At 44.9% G+C, this 21,814-nt stretch overlaps 1 protein-coding gene across 1 annotated transcript in view; it reads left to right on the forward strand.

Annotated features, from left to right (window-relative positions):
- Positions 1 to 21,814, forward strand: part of LOC147703771 (major vault protein-like) — a 274,496-nt gene that overhangs the window by 128,808 nt on the left and 123,874 nt on the right. Inside the window, exons 7-8 of the mRNA XM_086932120.1 lie at positions 7,761 to 7,997; positions 18,254 to 18,379. Coding sequence (XP_086788246.1) covers positions 7,761 to 7,997; positions 18,254 to 18,379 — 363 coding nt within the window. The remainder of the gene's footprint in view (positions 1 to 7,760; positions 7,998 to 18,253; positions 18,380 to 21,814) is intronic.

A 21,814-nucleotide genomic window follows, 5' to 3' on the forward strand; every position in this document is an offset into this window, starting at 1 on the left:
GCAGATATTCTGACACTAGGGAACTGCACGGAAGTGATAGAACAAAATGCAACATTTCCCCTGTCTGACATCTTTACTCCGCTCTTTCCAAATAAGAATACAAGCATTAAGATAGCAGGCCCATCAAAAGAGGCAAATAAGAATATACCATTTTTAAAGTTAAAATTAAGAAAACACAACGCAATGGGGAGTATATGTATTAAGAGTAATGGGACCTATCAGGTGGGAAATAGCACAAATTGTAACATGACATTTGAAATGACGGCCGGAAATATTAGCATTCCACTTTACGTAGGTGACTCAATTTATTTCATTTGTGGAGAGAAGGCTTATACATGGCTTCCAACAAATTGGGGTGGTTGTTGTCACCTAGGTTTTGTATTACCTGCTATAGCAATAAAAGACACAAAAGAAGTTCGAAGGGACATGCAAAGACATGCACCACGGCGAGGCAGGAGAAGTGTGGATGTGGATCAAAGAGATACAGCATCACAGATAGCGGGTGACATATTTAAAGGAGTGATACCATGGATTAGTCCAGCTATCAACTCCAGGGATATACGTAGATTATCCAGGCTACTAGAAGCAACAATAAATGAAACAACAAGTATACTTGAAAATATTACAGTAGAGCTTCAAGCTGTGAGATTAGTTTCGTTACAAAATAGAATGATTCTCGACATGATGCTAGCAGAAAGGGGAGGAGTCTGTGCAATTATAGGGGCGTCCTGTTGCACCTATGTCCCGGACTCCTCTGTTACTGTCAGGGAAGCAATAAAAAGATTACATCATATAGGTGTAGAAGCACATCAGGATTCTGGTACATGGGATATAAGAGGTTCACTTTGGAGTTGGTTGAGTGCATGGGGTTGGAAGATAGGAATGGTGTTCATAACAATTTTCCTACTAATAATAGGCTGTTGTCTATTAGTTAATTGCCTGCCAAGGTGCTGTCAACTATTGGGACAGCTGACAAAATGCCAAGTGAGGAAATTAAAGGAAAAAGAAAGAATGCTGATGCAAACAGTCACTACTGAGTTAATGAACATAGACATTTCTGACAATGATAAGAATGAACAATATAATTATTAAATTGTGATATGCTGCGTGATGAAATTATTTTAAACTGAGGTTCAAAGGGTCCATTTGTAAAAGATGAAAAATTAGTTGGCCCTTTGTTGAAAGAAAATATTAAAATTGAACCGTAGTTTATATTAATTTCTGTCTTTTAACCTGCTTGCAAATAAAATGAGCCCACCAGTCATAATGAAATGTTGCTCCATGGTGCACAGCTGGTGCACAGAGGGTTAAATTAAGTTGTCTGAAATTCAGCTGAAACCAGAAAAGAATGACAAGTGAACATGAACGTGCCCATTCTGCTGTAGCTCCAAGTTGTTTAATGATTCACTAGCCGTTCACCTATGTACAGAGTCAGTTCAGTCAGTTCAGCGAGCCCTTTCCAGGAATCGTTCGCTGACCTAGGACGTGACCAGTTTGGCCTGCCCATGCCCCGTTAAGTGAAGAGGTGAATTGTTTGTTCAGCACAGATAGCATAGATAGCAAGTGCGTCATTTGTGTGGGAAAGCAGAAAACACGGGCCTCTGCTGATAGTAGATCAACATTGCACATTGACATTTCAAGATAACCGGCCAAGGCAAGGCTGAAAGTCAGGAGATGGTGGTTTAAAGATTAACCTGTAGCTGCATGGTCAGATGTGTCGCAAATAATGTAAATTGTGAACGTAGACATATTTCTGAAATGCACCTTGATACTGTAATGTACACGTGGACCTAATTCTAGCATGGTCACACCATGATGTAATAGTTAATTAATAACAAGCCAAGAGTCTGTGAAGGTATATAAAGACTGATTTCTTTCTGTAACACCAGATCACTTTGCACTCCTGCAAATTGTCTCAGCTGCAGCTTTATTGGCAATAAAGCCACTTTCTTTTGAAACCTTGAATGTGCCCTTCTTCTTGTCCCTATTAATGAATATTTTTGCTTTAACAGTTGCTCGTCCACCTTAAGCGTTTCAAGTTAATTGTTGACGTTTCCCCCGCTAGTATTGGGGCTTTTAGATCTTTGGGCGATGTTAATTTAATTTCGATATGCTGCACCGAGTGATCGCTATCTGGGGAGCATAAGATTTGGAACTTTTTAATTAATCCAAGGAGAGGAAGTGAGACTATGGTGTAATCCAGGATTGTGCTTGAACTGGGACCGGTGTAGGTACTAGAGGGAGGTCTATCCTGTTTTGTTCTCCCATTTAGCACTCGCATCCCCTGCTGCTCAAGCTCCCACATCAGCTGCCGGCCCACTTTGTCCATCTTCTTGGCACACGGGATCTCCTGTGTTTCGACGGCCCAGAGTTCGTTGGCGGTGCTGATGTTATCATCGTCTTCCTGGGGATGTAATAGGTTGGCTTTAAAATCGCCTGTGAGGATTATCTCCCAAGTTGGTTGTTCGAGGCGGAATCCTGATATAACGTTACTAACTTTTTTAAATAGCTCTTTTTTTACTTTGATTTTTGGATGAGTATATATATTGAGTATAATAATTCCAATGCCTGCCTGTGGTCCCATTTCCAGTTTGATAATTTGCATATCTGCGGTGGAAGCGTCTAATTGGGAGGACTTGATGTTTAATGCTGTGGTGATGTAAACCAACAGACCCCCCTTTGCTCGCCCGTTACGCCGAGTTCGAGTTGCACTGACATGGAAGCATATTCTGCCTGGAACATCGATTGGAGCTGTTAACCATGTTTCCTGCAGCGCAATGATATCATAGGTATCCATTTTTCTTTTGTTGCTTAAGATATCTTTTGCACCGGCGATGTTCCAAGAAAGAACTGTTACTGGGCTTTGATCTGTTCTGCGCACCTGGGTGTTGTTTCAGTCTTCATTTATGCCTTGCTTTAGTCAGTGCGGCTGTTCGGTTTTGGAGGATTCCTCACCCCTGGCACCTTGCAGTATCGAATATGTAGGTTGACTTACCTGTGTGTTATTTTCTTTTTTGGCGAGCTTCATTAGAAGGGGGACGATAACCTGGTGTTACCTCTTCTTTGAGGGAGATTCCCCACTCATCAAATTTTATGGTTTCATGGAGTATCTCCTTGACTATTTCCGCATTCCTCCAGGTTGTAAGGGTGCCTTCCTTTGCTGTATTGTTACCAAGGTTGATGAATTTTATTGTTAGTAGGTCATCGGATGTTATGTGATTAAGGCTGGGGATTTTGGACGTCAAATGTAGGATATGTTCTCGCTTTAAGTAGTCTTGTGGGCCTTGTGTTTTATAGTTGGGAATGAAGAGAATCCTTCCCTTTGTTATAAATTTCGTGTCATGAGGTTGCTCAGGGATGAACTGTACATGGTAGTTTGTCCGAGATCTCGTTGTTTTATTACTTCAATTATCCTTTACATCGTTGGGTGTGTTTTTTGCTTTATACCTATTGTCATCCTTCCCTGGTTGCTCAGGTGGCTTGTTTGTTTTGGCCTTTGCTTTCAGACTTTCTCTTTTTTGACCACACAGCCCAAGATTTTAAGCGTGTTCGTTGATAATGATCGCATAATGTGGACCTGTCCTTATTTCGGTTTCCGGTCCTCCGCTTTGTTGTTGAACATCCTGGTCCATGATTATCTTGACTTGTAATTGATCTTGCGTGCTCTTGTCGGCTTTTGCTGTGACTTGCCTAACATTTTTTGTATCCCTTTTGTTAAGAGTGGTAATGGGGCTAAACGTTGTATGCAGGATGAGAGATACTTTGTTTATTATCGGCGGCTTTGGTGACCACCCTTTGGCATCCCTGCTTGCCCGACTCGCACCTACTGTGCTCCTGGTCGCTTGTGGGCTGTTTGTGATCTGGCTGAGAAATACAGACTTTTTGTCGTGGTTTGTTCCCATTATTTTTTGATTGGACCTGTGGGCTCCCTAGAATTCTGTTTGATTGTGTGAAGTCCTAATCGGCACTCTCAAGGCTCAAGTCTGCACTACTTGATACTATGGATTGAGTTGCGTATTCAACATTGTTGGATTCCTCTATGCCTGTTGATGTGTTTGAACTGGACGCATGGACTATCTCCTCTGTACGTATTGGTGTATTTGAACTTGACGCGTGGGCTATCTCTAGGAGATATGCTTCCGTGGTGGTAGGCTGATGTTCTTCCTCATTAGTGCTGTGAATCTGAGGTTTTCTTGGGTTCTTGGCCATTGTGGTTAACTGATGTACACACTCTTCTGTTTCAGTTTTGGGTTTAAATAAAGTTTTAGGAAAGTTAAAGATTGGGTAATTGATCAAGGCCTGCTTGTTGGCAGGTATGCGGTATGATTGTTGGTTTCTGTTTTTTCTTGCACGTTTTTTCTGCCATTTGGTTAAGACTTGTTGGTGGTTTTTTTTTTTTTGTTTTTTTTTTATCCAATCCTGTTCAGGATGTTCTTTTTCAGGCAACCCGTGGCTATTAAGCTTATCAGGGGGCTTGACCCCTGTTGATTTTTGTTCTTCTGTTAGTTCACCAGTTTTTGTTTTTATTGACTTCTTTTGCTTAGTCTTTAGATCTATTATTTGTTGTGCTGCTTCTGCTGGGGGATTTTCACTCCTCATTCAGAGTATGGCCGTTTCTACATTAAACATGACTTTGTGGTGGGCAGAAGTAATGTAATACTTATTGTTCCCCAGGCTGTTCAGCCTACAGGCCCCTTGGGCTATTTGGATACGCTTGCCTAGTTCTTCTATTCCGGTGCCCTTTGCCAAGTTAATGTTTAGACGGGGTTGGGGAGTCAGTACGACTGCCGACTGCGTGATTACTTTGCTCTGTGTCAGTGGTTTTTGAAGTCCGTTTGAGGTTGCTGGTATTGTGTAGATTGCTGTTACGGGGTCTTTCAAAAATGAGGATTTGCCAGTGGGGGTCATAGAGCCAAATATCGAATAGATTGGTGGTATTAATGAGGTGGTAGGAGAATTAACTACATTATCCTCCGAATTACTGATGGATGTTTTAATTTTGGATTTCCGTTTCGTGGGTTGTGGTGGATTCCTTCGTGTCCTCCCAGACCTCATTGTTCCAAAAAGGCTAGACGTCGGGTCCTTTTGCTGCCCTGTGGGTCCTTTGGGCTGTAGAGGGATTGTTTTTGTTTTTTCCCCAAGACCGGCCTGCCTCTACCTCTGCCTGGAGGGAGCGTCTCCTGCTTATACAATATGTGCTCTGTTCAGAATTCAGTGGTCTGAGGTCAGTTGGCCTGTTTGAGTAAGACTAATTTAATTATCGCTGTTAGTTTAGCCTGGTTGATCAATGGGAGAGGCGGGCCGGGTGAAGCTGCCTCAAGACTACTGCAGACTGCCACTTAATCATGTGCTTAATCCTATGCATGAGGGGAGATATTGGGGGTGGCAGTAGCGGAGGGTGTTAACCGAAAAGGAGAGATGGTGAGCTAGGCGGGTCTGGTCCGAGCTGTGGCTGTGGCTGTGACCGCGGACAAGCTCTGTTACACACTCTGACCGCTCACAGCCACTCCGCTCTCCTCTTTAGCCACACACAGCTGATGATGCCTCTGCCGCACACCGCCTCTGCCGCTCAGCTCCCCGGCCGCTCCTCACCGCTTTTAACCGCTTGGACGCTTTAGTTGCGCAGGATGCCGCTGGAGGCTGCTACTGTTCCTTCGTGGATTTTAGGTTCTGCCTGTGTGCGAGCGACTAGGTCTCCGGTCTCCGGCTCAAGGCTCAAGCTCAGTTCAGCTCTACCCCAGCCCCTGCTCCGATTTGAGCTCAGACTCTGGCTCAGGCACCTCACGGCGCTCCTCTACGGCTCCTCACCGGGTCTTTTGCACCTCAGCGCTCGCAGCTTGCATCCGCCGCTACCGTAGTGCTCGACGGCTCAACAGGTCAAGAGGGCTCAACAGCGCCACCTCCGCTTCCTCCAGCATCCACCTAGTTTACGCGGATCAAAGAGGTATTTCCAGATGCCTCAGTCCAAGCGCCAGCTCACTGGGGTAATGGGCAAAATCGCCCAGTGAAAAATCAGGTAGCCCGCCCATTGTCAGAAAAAGGTACGTGCAGCAGGAAAATTCTATGCCGGGGCACGTGCACTGTCTGGATTAGCACAACCAATGATCAACTGGCACGCATTTTCTTGCCAGGCTGGTGAATATTTTTGGATGGGTCATATTGGGTTTTTCAAACCAAATGTTAAGGTCACCCAGAACGCATAGGTTGAAGTGAAGTGCGTCTGGGAATGTTGCCTTGCAAGGTGAAGGTCTGTAAAGGAGCAGGAAGTTACAGGGGGAAGACGGTGTAGGATTGCATCTTGTTAGAAGAGCCTCACAATTCTTTATGGAGATGTCACTTTTAGTGATATGTATTGTTTGCCTGAATACAACTGCTAGACCACCTTCTTTTTTGGTTATACGATTTTGGGTGATAGTTTGATAGCCTAGAGGAATGGCTTCATGCAGGACTAGATCCATATCCTCTCTCAATCAATATTTCGGTTATGAATAGTATGTCTGGTTTTGCATCGGTGAGAAGGTCGTAAATGTGATGCTTGTTTTTTAGAGAGGGACCGAACATTTATTAGTAGACCGTTTAGTGAGTGGCCTTTGGTGATAGTGGGACTTTGTTTTGTGGAAGAGTGATCAGTATTGTGTGGGTTTGTAGCAGATGTGTTTTTAGTGCTGGTATTAGCTGTATTAGGATAGCAATCGTTTAGCTGTAATGTATCGTGTTCCTCATCCAGCATACTAAGAAGGCATTTGGATGGGTCTGTGTGTATGTGTTGGAGATGGTGTTTGAAAGTGAGTTGGAGTGCTGTGTTGCTTTTGTGGCGTAACATTGTTGTGAAGTAGACTTGGGGAAGCAAAGTTGTGAGGTGTGGCATGTTGCTTATATTTTTTGCGTGTGTTTAAGGCGGACGGAGTATGAGTCAGTGGAGGTGGTGTAGCATGTGGGTCATGTGTAATGCCCTAACACTATCCAATCACAATACTAACCCTAAAATCTAGAACCAATAGACCAGGACCTTACAACCAATCTTATCCGTAGTCCAAGCACCCAATTAGTTCAAAAACCCTGATCTCTACGTCCAATAAAGGCCCTAGCCGTACCAGTAGTCCCACAACTAGTCCAGCAACCAATCACACCAGAAGCCCTAATCGCTACTTCCAATTGAAGGTCTGACCCTAGCCCTTGTCCCAACCCTACAATGATTGAATCGCAGACCCAGAAACAAGCGGAACCCTCAAATACCCAACCAATGAGGACATTAACCCTAATCCAATAGAAACACCAGATACAACTACCAATCAGTGTACACATGTACCAACCACTAGCAGACCATTTAAGGTCCCAGCGGCTTCAGACAAGGTTTGCTGGCCAGGGAGTTGGAAGCTGCTTCTCCTGTTCAGAATCTCCTAGGAGATAGACCGGCTCAATCCACACTTTGGACTTCTGCAGGTAAAGGCCTCACTAACTTGAAATCTAGCAATACTGTTTGAATAAAATTTTACTCCCTCTGCTGGCCAAAAAACAAAGTGCACAGGCCCTAGTAAAGACAGTTTAAACCGCTCTCAGAAGCACCCTCTGATGTAGAATATCCCTGTTGCTGGGGCGGGGGGGGCAGGGGGGCTGGTTTCACTGTCTTGTGAACAAAAAATGGTGGCTGATCACAATTACTTATAAAGGGTATAATCCTCCACAGGATCCATTAGAAAGATATGTATTGATGAGTATTGTTAATGTGAGGTTACTGACTGTTTCCATGTTGCCTGTAGAAAGCTCTACATTTGCAGGCCACCAAGACCTTTCGTGATGACAAGACTGCTCTTCGACGCACTGGGGAGGAGTGGCTGGTCACAATGGAGGATGCAGAGGCCTACATCCCTAACGTGTATGAGGAGGTGCAGGGCATTGTAGATATCATCACACTCAACAGCCGGAAGTACTGTGTGATTCTCGACCCTGTTGGACGGGATGGCAAGCCACAGCTCGGTCAAAAGAAGGTGGTGAAGGTAGGTTTGGGCAGTGCTCGTGCCTCATGATGGTACGCTTACCTTCTGTCGGGAGCAGATCATGTTGGTAGCTGTAGGGAGCTCTGTTTTATTTGCTCTGGGTAATACCAGTCTGCTGTACCAAAAGAATGTGGGGAGGAGTAGCGCAGCGAGATGGCAGTGCGTGAAAAGTGCGGGCTGCTCAGACTTTGGTGTTGTGTATTTGCTGAACTGTAGATTTAAACTGTTGTGCGGTGTAATCAAACATTTTCTGCATCAGTAGGCAGATCATAATATCCCAACACCAGACTTGCACACGTCTGGTCATCTTTCAGAACCATTAGCCCAGAGGGCTTGCTGACCTTTGAAGTAATGACTATGAAAGTCAGTGTCTCCATGGCATCAAAATAATACAGTTCCACATTCTCCGTCCGATTCTGGAGTTTAGATGTCTTTAAGAATTGAGAAATTTTGTTATTGAGTCACAAACATTAACATTCCAGAATTTATCCTTTGGTTAATTATATGTTATGTTATGTTATGTTAATTTCGATTTTTATAGCGCCAAATCACCAACAGGTCTCTTAGCGCTTGCTTTGGGAACCCGTCCTGGCTTTCCCTGCGAGATAACCCCTACTGGGCATCCCCAAGGTGAAGACAAGGCATCCCATCGCGGTGGGGCTGTAGTGGAGATTAAGCAAGCTATTGCCCAGAGTTGCAGAGTGTGAACCCATGATTCGAGTAGGCACCAAGGCAAGAATTAACGAGTCCGTGGACATTTTTGAGCTCAAGACCCTATACAAGAAAGTGGTTTATTACAGATTTTGGTGTTCATTTGAGTTTATCGAAATCTGCTAGGCAGCATCTGACTTCCCAAAGAAAGTTTGGAAAGTTTATGTAAATTGCCTTGCCAATTGCACTTTTGTGGAGTCCATAGTTGCCACCTTAAGTGAAACATGCTGCTCAATTTTGTGTTTTAGAAGCCAGAGGGTTGCGCTTTAATATAAAAGGTTATTTTTTTGTTGTTGTTGAAAATGGAAATCAAAATAATGAACTCCGTAGATTTAGGAGGAGTGTTGTCAGCTCAAGAATGCTCTTAAGGTGCTTTCTACTTGCATTTCCTATTTTAACTTTTTGATTATTTTGTCACCTCAATCTTATCGTTTTACTAAGTTGGATTTTACTGTCCTCCATTTTTGTAGCCATGTAAACTGCAGGGCATTTATTTTCTAAAGAGTGGAAATCAGTGGGAATCCAGGGTTCTTAGTATGATTTTAGGGTGATTAAGATTTTGCAAAGGGAAAATTAATTCATGTACTGGATTTTACTAAGGAGTAATTTAGTATATCTTGCAGTGTGATGGTATTATATTAAGGGCTGTAATAGAAAACATTTTGAGTAATTTGTGTTGCTAGTGTGGGAAATGTAGAGATTTTTGGGGTAGTAGTGTGCTAGTTACTATATCATTCTAGATGTCACCTCAGGCAAGGCATTGTTTTTGAGAAACATTTTCACCATTATAGCAAATATGTGACACTAACGGCCTGCATCCACCTGGCGCCTACTTTGTGTTCTTTCAGCGGGATGGGAAGTATTACAGAGAATACCAACAGAAATGGAGGTTGCATAGCAGCAAGGGAGGTATATTTTTCCACAAATTAAGGAACGTGCAAACCTATGCATACAAAGACACCTTTATCTAACATCATTTGAAAATTGATGTAGTGTTATTAACAGGTTTGAGTAAAGCGGGTTACTTGTTGCAGCACTGAAGCTTTTTTAACGGTCTTGATTGAACAAGGGCGTGGTATGGGGTAGGCAGCCATGGCCCTACGCTAAGGCAATATGTAAAAGTTAAGGTTTGGCCTACTTTCATCTTTTTGAGGGGGGAGTTTTATATATAGCGCAAACTAGATCCGAGGATATCAGAGCACTTTACATGAGCACCAATTGCGTTACAGGTGGATACATTAATTTGAGATTGGCACAGTGGAGATAAAGTAATTTACACAGAATCGCAGGATGTTGAGTGTCCCTGCTGAGACTCGAACCCAGCTCCGAGGTTGACCACCCTAGTCATTAGGCCACATCCTCTCCCCTTGTTGTTTGAAAGACTTGACTTGAGCTAGTGGAGCGACTGATGCGGCGGCTTTATGTTTTCATGAGAAGGCATTCCCTGCTGATGGTTACATTGAGCGGAACACTTCCCCTAAATGAACATTAGTCCATGTAGTCAGAGACCCCTCCTTCTAAGGTGATCACACGTCATAATTTACTGGGACAGTCCTGGTTTTTGGACATCTTTCCTGGCATATGAAAATTTTCTCTTAAATAAATCAATGTTCCATTTTTGCATTTGAGGATCATTTGAATTCTAATTCTAAGCATTCTTGTTCTTTAGTTCTCTTCTGGCAGTGTTGGCCATTCTGATCGGAAGGTGCACATATCCAGTATTTCAGTCATAGCACTCTTTCTTACCTCTAAGAAGGGAGAGCAGCCGAGCCTGACTGACATGCCACCACCTCCCAAAGCCCTGCATATGTGCAGCTACATACAGCCACCACATTGCGCAAATGTTTTTGTGACACACAAACCTAGTGTGACACTAAAAAATGCTAATCAAGGGCTGCAAAGTTAAGAGATTTCTGTGAAGGAACAGCAGCGAGGAAGAGTGCTGTGGTGAAAGAGGCAGTCAGTGTTCAGTTTGGTTTGGTTAGGTGGTCCGGACCAATTATTAGGATTTCCTTTTTTATAATACCTTTATTTTCAAGAGAACACATCCAGTAGCATGCAGCTGACATACCCACAGTTCTTTGCATGGTGTTAGATCCTGGGGCATGTGCCGCTGTTTACGCAGCAGGTTTCCACCCATAGTGCTCTCAAATGCAGGTCCTCCAGGCCAGCGATGTTATCTGCCCTGCTAAACTCTGTACAGAGCAGATTGCACTAGTCCAAAAGGAGACACCTGGCCCTCAACACCATCCCGCCTACAGTAGTCCTAAGAAAATATGTGGTGAAATGTAAAAAGGACCGAAAAATGTGCATTGAGACATCCCCACAACAATGCTTATGTAATATTTGATAGTTAAGAAACTGTAAGCACTCTCTTAGGTTTAAAGGTGATGAGTATTATGGTAGTGTAAGGGATTCTTGTCATTGTACCCGTGTCTGTTGTCCAGGTGTAGTCCTAGATCTTTCTGTAGCCAGTCCTGCTTTCCTGTCTTCAAAATGTAGCTGCTGCTCTACCTATTTCGGGTGGATATTCTCTGCACAAAATGTGGGAGGAATCTTATCCCAGATAGAATTTAGATTATATCCCACTTAGTTCACAATCTATGACTTAGATGTATATTTATTCACGTATTAGTTTTTATAAAGCGGGAAGGAAGGGCATTTCTCATGGCTGCAAAAGATCTGTCTACAATCTCCTTCATCGTTCCCAGTGCACGCTGTGGGTCCTGATGAAGTCACAGACCATCTAAATAGCAGCTACATTTATTTGAAGGAGAGACTTAGAAGCATGCGTCCTAATGCCCCATTTATTCTGCATTCCAGTGTAACTCCTAGGGCGTTGTGGGGAAACTGTTACCCAAAGTTAAGTTGGACTCCTCCCTGCCGCCCTTTGTATTTGTGCAAACTCAAGTAGGGAGTGGGTGCACGCAGTTCTTCTAGCGTAGCCGCTCTGTTGCTCACAAGAATTCGCGGATGGGGAAAGGAGAACGGATAGGCATGTGTCGAGGGGATCACTGGAAGGCCCCTCTACACTACCCCTTTGCCAGTTGTGTTGGGGTCCTAGTGAAGACCCTTCACACTGATGTGAGGTATTTTAATTTACTTTCGTTTGTTTGTGTGAAAGAATTGTGGTATCTCCCTCTTCTGTTCCCCCCCCCCCGGCGGCTCTGCGTGTGATGGTGCTGCTCGCGGTGACATCACTTAGAATGTCACCGCGACCAGCGTTCCAAGGCGAGCGCCGGGGACACTCTGAGGCGACAACAGTTCGAGAGGCTGTGGCTGAGGTCACAGGAGTTTGTATCCTGAATAACTCTTCTTTGCTATTCACCACTCTGAGTACTGGCTATCTTTTGGTGAATTCCACACTGGCGACGAGGGTTAAAGCCTCTTGTGACCTCAACACGCCCAGAAGAGCGCAGCCGTCGGAAGGAAAGATTAAGATCAGCAGCTGACTCGAGTAAAGACAGTCGGCCGACTGGGAAAGGCAACGGGTCAATGTGAAACTGACTGCGACGCGAAGAGCTGGCGGAGTGTGAAGCAGCTCAAGGAAGGAACGTGTTGCCCACTCGAAGGAAGGCAGAGGGATTGTAGATGCCCGGGGAAGAACGTGTGACTGACACCCTGGAGGAGAGGTACGCCTGTTTGTGACCCTGCGCGCTGACCCCAGACCTTCCGCCCACGGTGCGTGTGGCGAGCTTCGACATCGGCAGCTGACGAGGGGAGGTACCTCCCGTTCATGTCGGAGCCTGCCAGCGGCAAATTATAGCGCTAACGGAGCTTAAACTGTAAACGAGTGCCAGGCGCGTAGTTTCCAGCCCTTCACCAGAGACTTTCACCGCGCGCCACTTTTCATCAGCAACAGGGCAGCGTTGTGTGTTGACGCCACAGGGGCGTGTGAAGACTGACCTCCCTTGGTGAAACCTCCCTCCTCAGGGCAGCGCGAGAAGTGTGAATTAGCGTCGATGTAGTGCAGAATTCCCTACCGCATCTGAAGACGAAGCATAGCGCTTTGGGCTGCTGCTGGATGTTAACTGGCTGGCGCTGCGAGGGAGTAAGGAGCTTTTAGGCGACCTCAATGATCGTGTGCTGGAACACCTAGAGGCCTCTAGGAGCGCGACGCGGGAGGAGAAAGGAGCCTAGGAGCGCAGTGGGACAGTACACCTCATTCAGAAGATCTTGCCACGTTCCTAAACGACCGTGGGTTGAACTGACAGCGCGGCGTGGGAAGTGGAAAAGCATTAGGAAGAGCAACTCGGTGTGGTGACACTTTTGAGAGCACAGCTTTATAACAACCTTGATTGTGCACGGGTTTCGTGCTGAATAGTGCTCATCTTTATGCACTGAAGGTTTCTGGTTTTGTGTTTTGCATCCCCATCTCTGTGTAGCCGTATCCAGGTTACAATTCAATGAGGGTGTAGAGTAGTGGTGTGCATCTCAGGAAAGTAAACAGTCCACTGTCTCCACTGTGAAAATACTGTACTGGAAGCGACAAGGGTGATGTGCACGAGGATGTAGGTGCTCTACCCGTGGTTTATCAGTGAATTGTCCTGCACTTGTGAAGTATTGGTGGCGTTTTCAACCCACGTGGAGCAGTTGTAGAAGAGCATGCACATTGGGGAAAATTGAATCCCCCTGGGAGAGCTGTCCTACAGACTGCACCAAGAAAGCATAACTATTTTGAAACATTTTGTGTTAAGCATTGAATTTTCTAGGGGCAGGTTTTATAGTGCACGTTTGGAGGGTAAAGTTTCTCTCTGTCTATTGTAAAGTAAGCATGCAAAGTGTGACCCCTCCACCCTTTTTCTTAACCAGCCCAGGTGACCCCACCATCCTGTGGAAAAAATGGAAAAAAGTATTCCTAAATTACGCTACTGTGTGTGGGCCCAACCTAGGACTAGAAAGGAAGGTTGCATTGCTGGCCTATTACTTGGGTGCAGAGGGAGAGGAAGTCCTAGACCATCTCCCAGATTTAGGGGCACAGGAGGCAAGGGGTCTGAATGAATTTGAAGTTAGTCTAAAGAAGTTAGATTTACACTACCTCCCCAAGACCAGTACAATCATGGAGAGGTACCACTTTGGTAAGAGGGCACAAAAGGATGGGGAATCTATAGAAGATTTTGTGTCTGAGTTGAGGAAGTTAGCTGCAACGTGCAAGTTTGGGGGAGCGAGCGAGGAGAGAATTAGGGACCAGTTTGTTTTGACCTGCAGGATGGAGCGGGTGCGTGAAGAGCTATGGCTTAAGGATGACCCGCCGTTGAGAGAAGTTCTCATCATAGCCAAGCAGGTAGAGCACATGTTGCAGTGCGTCAAGGAGATTAAGCAAGATGCAGGGGAGAAAAAGAACGATGACAAGACCAATGTCAGTGAGGTGGTGTCCGAATGGGAGACTGTGTCTGTAGTTAAGGGTCAGAAGGCAGTGGGCAAAGAACAGAAGGAAGGCAGGCCAGGAGGATCGTTCAAAGGTACCTGCTACAGGTGTGGCAAACAAGGGCACCTTGCCAACGACAAGGAGTGTCCCGCCCTCAGATTCACATGTAACAAGTGTGGTAAGAAAGGCCATTTCAAACAATATTGCAAGAGTGGGCAGGGTGCCAGTAGACAGAGTAGAGACAGAACCAATGTGTTGTGCGACGAGTTTGTTGTGCAAGTACAAGAGTTGAAGGCGCCTGGTCCCAGAAACCCCATGTGTGCAGAAGTTACAGCACAGGTTGATGAAGATCAAGTTGATAGTCCAAAAGACACCATAAAAGTAGGGGAGGTTGACCTAGAGGCATTGTTTGACTCCTGTTCTAGAATTACAATTATCAATGCCAAGGAGTTCTCACGTGTGTCTAAAGGAAAGATAATCTTGAAGAGGTTAGACCTGAGGCCAGGAGGGTATGCGGGGCGCCCCATCTCCATGAAAGGATACTTTCTGAGTAAAATTGAGTACAGGAACAGGTCTACTGTGTCTAAAGTATATGTATCCACTGTAGGGGACAACATTTTGGGGTGGCGTGCTCAGAAGGGTTTGGGGGTGTATCTCAATCCCAACAGCAATCCCCAGATTTTGATACAGGAGATACAAGAATGTGAGTCTGACATCACCAAAGAATTTGAAGAGGTGTTCAGGGAAGGGCTTGGGTGTTTGAAGAACTACTGTCATAAAATAAAATTGAAGGTGAATGCCAAGCCCGTTGTGGCAAAAGTTAGAAGACTCCCAAATAGCCATTCAGGAGGAGGTCAGATCCGAATTGGAGAAACTGTGTAAGGCTGGGGTGATCGAACCTGTGGAAGCGACCGAATGGTTGGCGCCCATCGTTGCAGCGAAGAAGAAGGATGGGTCAGTCCGGCTCTGCATTGATTTGAGGGCACTCAATAAAGAGGTCGTTGTTGACCGATACCCCTTGCCGAACATCACCCAAATGATGAGCATGCTAGAGGGGGCCAAGGTGTTTTCCACCCTAGATCTCACCTCGGCCTATTTCCAGATAAAACTTCACGAGGAGTCTCAGGAACTCACTGCTTTTGTGACACCCATGGGCGCTTAAAAGTTCAAGAGGATGTCTTTCGGCCTAGTCTCGGCGGCTGCCGTATTCCAAAGAATCATGGGCAACATCCTGAAAGGCATCCCAGGCGTCATGTGTTACCAGGATGACGTGCTGGTCTTCGCAAGGAACCAAGTTGAGCATGATGAGAGACTGAGATGTGTGCTGAGGAGGTTTTTGTCCCAAGGCCTTACCGTAAAGAAGAACAAATGTGTTTTTAGCTGTGCTGAGTTGGATTTCCTGGGTCACAAGATAACGACGGAAGGCATATGTCCCAAGGCCGAACTGCAAAACACCATTGTGAATCTGTCACCCCCCAGAAGCAAAGACGAGATCAAATCTTTTATGGGGATGTTGGAGTTCTATGGAAAGTTCATAAGAAACTTAGCAGGCAGGACTTACGCCATCAGGCTATTGCTGAAAAAAGAAAACGAATTCAAATGGAGCCAGGAATGCCAGAGCAAGTTCGAAGATGTAAGGAGAGCTCTTGCAGAAGCCCCTAGCTTGAAGTCATACCTGCCCGGCCGGGCAACGATCCTCACCACTGACGCAAGTGCAAAAGGGTTGGGAGCTGTCCTCACCCAGAAAGGCGCGGAAGGAGAAGAAACCGTAGCCTTTGCCTCAAGGTTGCTCCAGAAATCTGAGAACAACTACTCAGTCATCGAAAAAGAGGCGTTAGCAGTATCCTGGGCAGTAGGAAAATTCAGAGACTTCCTGTGGGGCACGCAGTTCACCCTCCGAACCGACCACAAACCGTTGGTAGAAGTGTTCAGCAAAAAAGGTTTGGATGCCATCTCCAGTAGGATAAGGCGTTGGGTGGTCAGCCTCCAGGAGTACACATTCAATGTCGAGTATGTCCCAGGAACACAGAACCTTGCAGCTGACTGCTTGTCCAGACTCGTCAGTGGTGTAGAAGCAAGTGAAATGCGAGGAAAATCAGATGAAGATGAAGAAGGATACATGGTTGAGAATGTCTGCACCATCCAGAAGGCATTGGGTGAAGAAACGTGGAGAAAGGCACAGGAAGAGGACAAGATTATGGAGGAAGTTTGCAGAAGAGTGAGGGATGGATGGAAGCACGGCGACAAACGAGATGAAGAACTACGACCTTTCCAGGCCGTCAAGGACGAGTTAACCATTGTCGGCGGATGCCTGTTCAGGGGGAACAAGGCTCGTGCCACCAGCTACTGTGAGAGACAACCTGGTCGAGATAGCTCACGAAGGGCACCTGGGTATCACCAAAACCAAGCAAAGACTCAGGGAGAGCTATTGGTGGCCGAACATGGACCTGGTCACCGAAAGGAGAATCAGGGAGTGCATCCCGTGTTGCAATAGCGACAAGGTCCTGAAGCAACAGACACCACCCATGGTGTGTAGGCCGCCCCCGTCAGGACCTTGGGACGAGTTGGCTTTAGACATCGTGGGCCCGATGTCTGGGGAGCTGCGGACACCTTACATCTTGGTGCTCGTGGATTTGTATTCTCGGTGGCCAGAGATAAAACTCGTCAGTGAAGTCACGACAAAGACTGTCATCGGATTCTTACAGGAGGTATTTATCCGAGAGGGGCTCCCCAGCAACATCCTCACTGACAACGGAGTGCAACTATGCTCGAAAGAGATGGAAGACTTCCTAGAAGAAAGAGGCATCAGACACAAGCGATGCGCATTATACCACCCAGAAACCAATGGCATGGTCGAACGCTTTAACAAAACCATCAAGGAAAGCATCCAGCTGGCCAAAGCCAGTGGCATAAGTTGGAAAGAAGAGGTGTGGAGGCGGCTGGAGGCAAACAGGTTTACGCCACATCAGACGACGGGCGTCACCCCGTTCGAATTGCTCCGCGCAAGGACACCCAACACAAAACTTACCCCAGGGTGGATGGAGTGGCACAAGGGGTGGTCGGACCGAACCAAGGAAAAAGATAGTCTGAGGAAACAAGAACAGGCCATGAAGGTGAGGAAAGAAGGTTACGACCAACGCAAGGCCACACGGGAGGTTGAGTTCAGAGTAGGCGACAATATAAAAATCTAAGCTCCCACAGGGAAGGCAAGCTGGTCAGAGTACAGCAGCCCCACCAAAATCACCAAACTTTTCAAGAATGCGGTCAAAACTCAAGAAGGGAAAATATGGAACCTAGGGAGAGTGGTCAGGCACCACCCTCCAGTAGAAGCCACTGAAGGTGCAAGGGAGGGGGAGAGTGGTCCAAGACTGGATAGTGGTTGCGCCATCAGGAGGCCGTCGGGTGTCTCTCACCCAGGCCACAGGCCCAACAGGAGAGTGACCAGGCCTCCCAGGCACTTTGACCAATATGTAATGATGTGACTATTGCCATTCTGCCTAATGCAAGTGTTTTTCCTATTTCTGCTTCCTGCTCATTGTTTTATCTAATGTTTTCAATTTCTGCAGGGAAGGGGGATGTGTGGTATCTCCCTCTTCTGTTCCCCCCCCCCCCGGCGGCTCTGCGTGTGATGGTGCTGCTCGTGGTGACATCACTTAGAATGTCACCGCGACCAGCGTTTCAAGGCGAGCGCCGGGGACACTCTGAGGCGACAACAGTTCGAGAGGCTGTGGCTGAGGTCACAGGAGTTTGTATCCTGAATAAACTCTTCTTTGCTATTCACCACTCTGAGTACTGGCTATCTTTTGGTGAATTCCACAAGAATGTTTTTCAATCCTCAAGTGGGACGATGCCAAGATCAATATCTAATGAACGTGTGGCATGTGCAGAGGATCATACCTGAATGAAGGCAATTAGCAAGAGCACCCTCTGAAGGCTGGGCTGGGGGTGGGGGGGATTTGAAGGATTTCTAACCTCCATGTAGGGGATAATCCGGAGTCACTAAGTTTAAAGTTGGTGTTTTGTGGGATTCCTTTGACCAGAATATCAGTGGTGTACAGGACCCTGATCCTTTTTAACAAATTTCGCCAGTCTTGGCCATCCTTTGAAAGAGTTGGTGGTGTGGGGGTCAAAGCTGTTACAGATTGGCAGACTGAACTTTGCTTTCTCTCCTCCACAGGGGGAGAAGTCCTTCTTCCTGCAGCCCGGAGAGAGCTTAGAGTCTGGGATCCAGGATGTGTACATCCTTTCTGAAGATGAAGGTTTGGTGCTGAAGGCTCTCCAGCTCCTGGAAGATACAGATGAAGTGAGTGATGCTGTCCTCCTACCGGAGGCAGGAGGACAATTATACCAGTGTCCTGATCTATTTACTGTATTTAAATAAACCTAGTCTACTTATGCATTCTTTCATCTTAAATTAACATAACATTATTAGTGTGTTCCGGAACGCTGCTCACATAGCATAAACCATTTTAATTTATCAATAATGTTCAGAAGAAAGCACAATATTCTGTTTAAGTATATTTTGCAAACACCGCGACTCCAGATCCTCTGTCTTCAGATAATTGTTTATGGAAAAAAAAACTGCTTGGACAGGTTATTTGAACTGTACATAACTGTGTCAACGTATTGCTTTAATGCTGAGCACAGTTGTTTGGCTGCCAGTTCAGAATATTTTAGCTTTGCAGAAGTTTTTGTCTCTCTCAAAAGATAGACCAACTTTATATTTTTAAATAAACACGCATTTTTTTAAACCAGATGCGTGTGCCGCACATATTGCAAGTAAAAAATCTCCACTTCCAATCCTCCAATGGTAAAGAAAGTTGCTTACTTGTTCCTGAAGTTGCCCAGCATTGGTATCATTTATAAATTCACGTGCTTTGAATTTTCCACATTACCAGATTGAGAATATTTCCCACATTTAATAAAGGTAGTTTTAGAAACCATCCTAAAACATCATCACTGTGAGGCTATCCGCTTGATTTTAGCTGTTTTCTGTTGATTCAATGAATGACTGAAACTTTAGCCTTCTCTTCGGAGTCAATGCTAAATTATAAATGTAACAATAACATCTCATAAACAATTCCTTTGTTTTATGGTTAGGGTAGGATGTGCAACTATGAAATTTACCTACACTGCAGAAGTGTATTTACAAGAATGTCATTTTTGCTTTTTGTATTGGATCTTTCATTGATAGGCTTGTTGTAAATAGAACACAATTCAGAGTTTGACTGCGAAGGTGGCGATAGCGAGACTTCAATAGAACTGTGTCTTAACACAACCTTCCTCCTTGTTTCTCTGCTCTGGTAGTGATACCTAAGCTGTAATGCCTGATAAACAAGTACTTAAATGAAAATAGAGGTTCTTAAGGAATCATTCGTAAAATAAATTATCTTAACATTTAGGAATCCCCTTTTTAATCAACCAGAATCCTGAGTATCTTAAGAAACAGACATTCCTCTTAGTAATGATTAATGACCATAACCGTAGCTCTAATCGTGACAAGATAGTTTTATTTTGTCATAAGCTGAACCCAGAAAAGCACATTTGCAAGGTGCTACAACAGTGCAAACCAGTGCAGTAATTGTGGCTTGTGAGTGACCGAATAGAAAAAAATGCACAAACAAAAACAGAGTTTTTGGCTCTTCCATGCTGAATCAAGTAGAAGAGAATAAAAAATTATCTAGCTATCGCGCCAAGAATTTTCAATTCTATTAAGGACACTGAGACGAGGATTACGCTTTCTCTTTCATTTAATTGCTACACACAGCAGCCAATGAAATTTAACCTTGTATATCAAACTATATTTCCCATGATGCATTCAACTCATCGCATCCTGTCAGAGCCCATAAAAGCTAGTCAATACCGGATATCCTCCTCTTCCTTTGCTTCGAACTTTAAAGTCCATGAAATAACTCCAGTCCAACAATAACATTTTCCAACGTGGAAGAACCAGCCAACCGGAAAGAAACTTCTTCTCCACAGGAAGCATATTTAGTCCATTTACTTCTCAGAACCTGGAAGAATGAAAGATAGAAACCTGTAATTTCTGTTTGGCGACAGATGATAATCACACGGGTGGGGAAAACATTACATTGTTATATGCAAAAACACAACGTAGCCCCTGCACTATATATGGTCGATATCTTCTTGGTAAATTTGGTCTTGGTTAAGCTAGTTAACTGCGCACATCAAAACTTTCATGGTAGGAGAACATTAGTGCAAATATAAAAGTTCAAAAGACGTAAAGTTCTTGGTGTTGTCCACCAGTTTAATGTTCCTCTGTACAGGCCTTCAGATAATTGTTTATGGAAAAAAAACTGCTTGGACAGGTTATTTGAACTGTACATAACTGTGTCAACGTATTGCTTTAATGCTGAGCACAGTTGTTTGGCTGCCAGTTCAGAATATTTTAGCTTTGCAGAAGTTTTTGTCTCTCTCAAAAGATAGACCAACTTTATATTTTTAAATAAACACGCACTTTTTTAAACCAGATGCGTGTGCCGCACATATTGCAAGTATTGCCTGTACAGAGGAACATTAAACTGGTGGACAACACCAAGAACTTTACGTCTTTTGAACTTTTATATTTGCACTAATGTTCTCCTACCATGAAAGTTTTGATGTGCGCAGTTAACTAGCTTAACCAAGACCAAATTTACCAAGAAGATATCGACCATATATAGTGCAGGGGCTACGTTGTGTTTTTGCAATTTGTGTGGATCTCCTTGGTCCAACCTTGAGCGGTTGTGAGGGATTACCGCCCGCCCTTTTGCCTATACTGTTTACTTGATGTTACTTGACACGTTGCGGTTACTCAGGTGTGCGCCTAGTCCTTCTGGAACACCCCAAAAACCCTCCTAGCTGTATAACTATTACATTGTAATATAACCGGGTGGGATAATACTCGCCTCCGTGTCCTTAATAGAATTTAAAATTCTCGGCGCGATAGCTAGCTAATTTTTTATTCTATTACAGGACCGAAGGCTTCGTATTATGCTAGTTTAACGCTGCTGAAAAACTACAGAGGAAATATCACCCACCGGCTTATAATAAAACTGTTTAAAGGAAGATTTTGAAGACCAGTCAACAGAATGCTTTATGTCCTGAACAGTATATCCAAACATAAAACTTTTCGAGGCCATGGCGCCACGAACAGAGTGCGCCCCAAACACCTGGGTATCAATACCCACCTCCTGCATAACATACTTTAGCCATCTAGCTATTGTAGCTGTAGTAACAAGTCTGTAGGGTTTCTGCAAAGCAATCAATAATTGCGCTATACCATTCCTCGTAGGCCTTAAGACATTGCACTACACACAGCTTAGCATTACTAGGAAAGGCATGGTAATCAACACTTCTAGACATTGTCTTGGTTCTGGAAGTAATGTTAAAGGAAACTCCCTCCAGAGTATATACTCTACCTGTAACGTCCAAAGCCTTGACGTCAGATGAACGTCTACCTGCCTCAAGACATAAAAGCATGGCCAATTTGGCCAAAATCTGTTTCCTTAACATGTCATTCTGAGGCCATTCATTAAATAGGGAAAGAACTAGAGACATCCCATAAGGAAGTATACTTAGGTTTGGGCGGATTCGCTACTCTAATACCCTTCAGAAGTTTACATACGAGCGAATGCATACCCACAGGTTTGCCGACAATTTGAGAATGACCCGCCGAGATAGCGTAACGGAACGATATGCCAATCCCTCTGAAGCTTTCTGTGAAAGAGTTCACAAT

This window comes from Lissotriton vulgaris, chromosome 7 (assembly GCF_964263255.1).
Source record: "Lissotriton vulgaris chromosome 7, aLisVul1.2, whole genome shotgun sequence".
In the NCBI taxonomy this organism is placed as follows: domain Eukaryota; kingdom Metazoa; phylum Chordata; class Amphibia; order Caudata; family Salamandridae; genus Lissotriton; species Lissotriton vulgaris.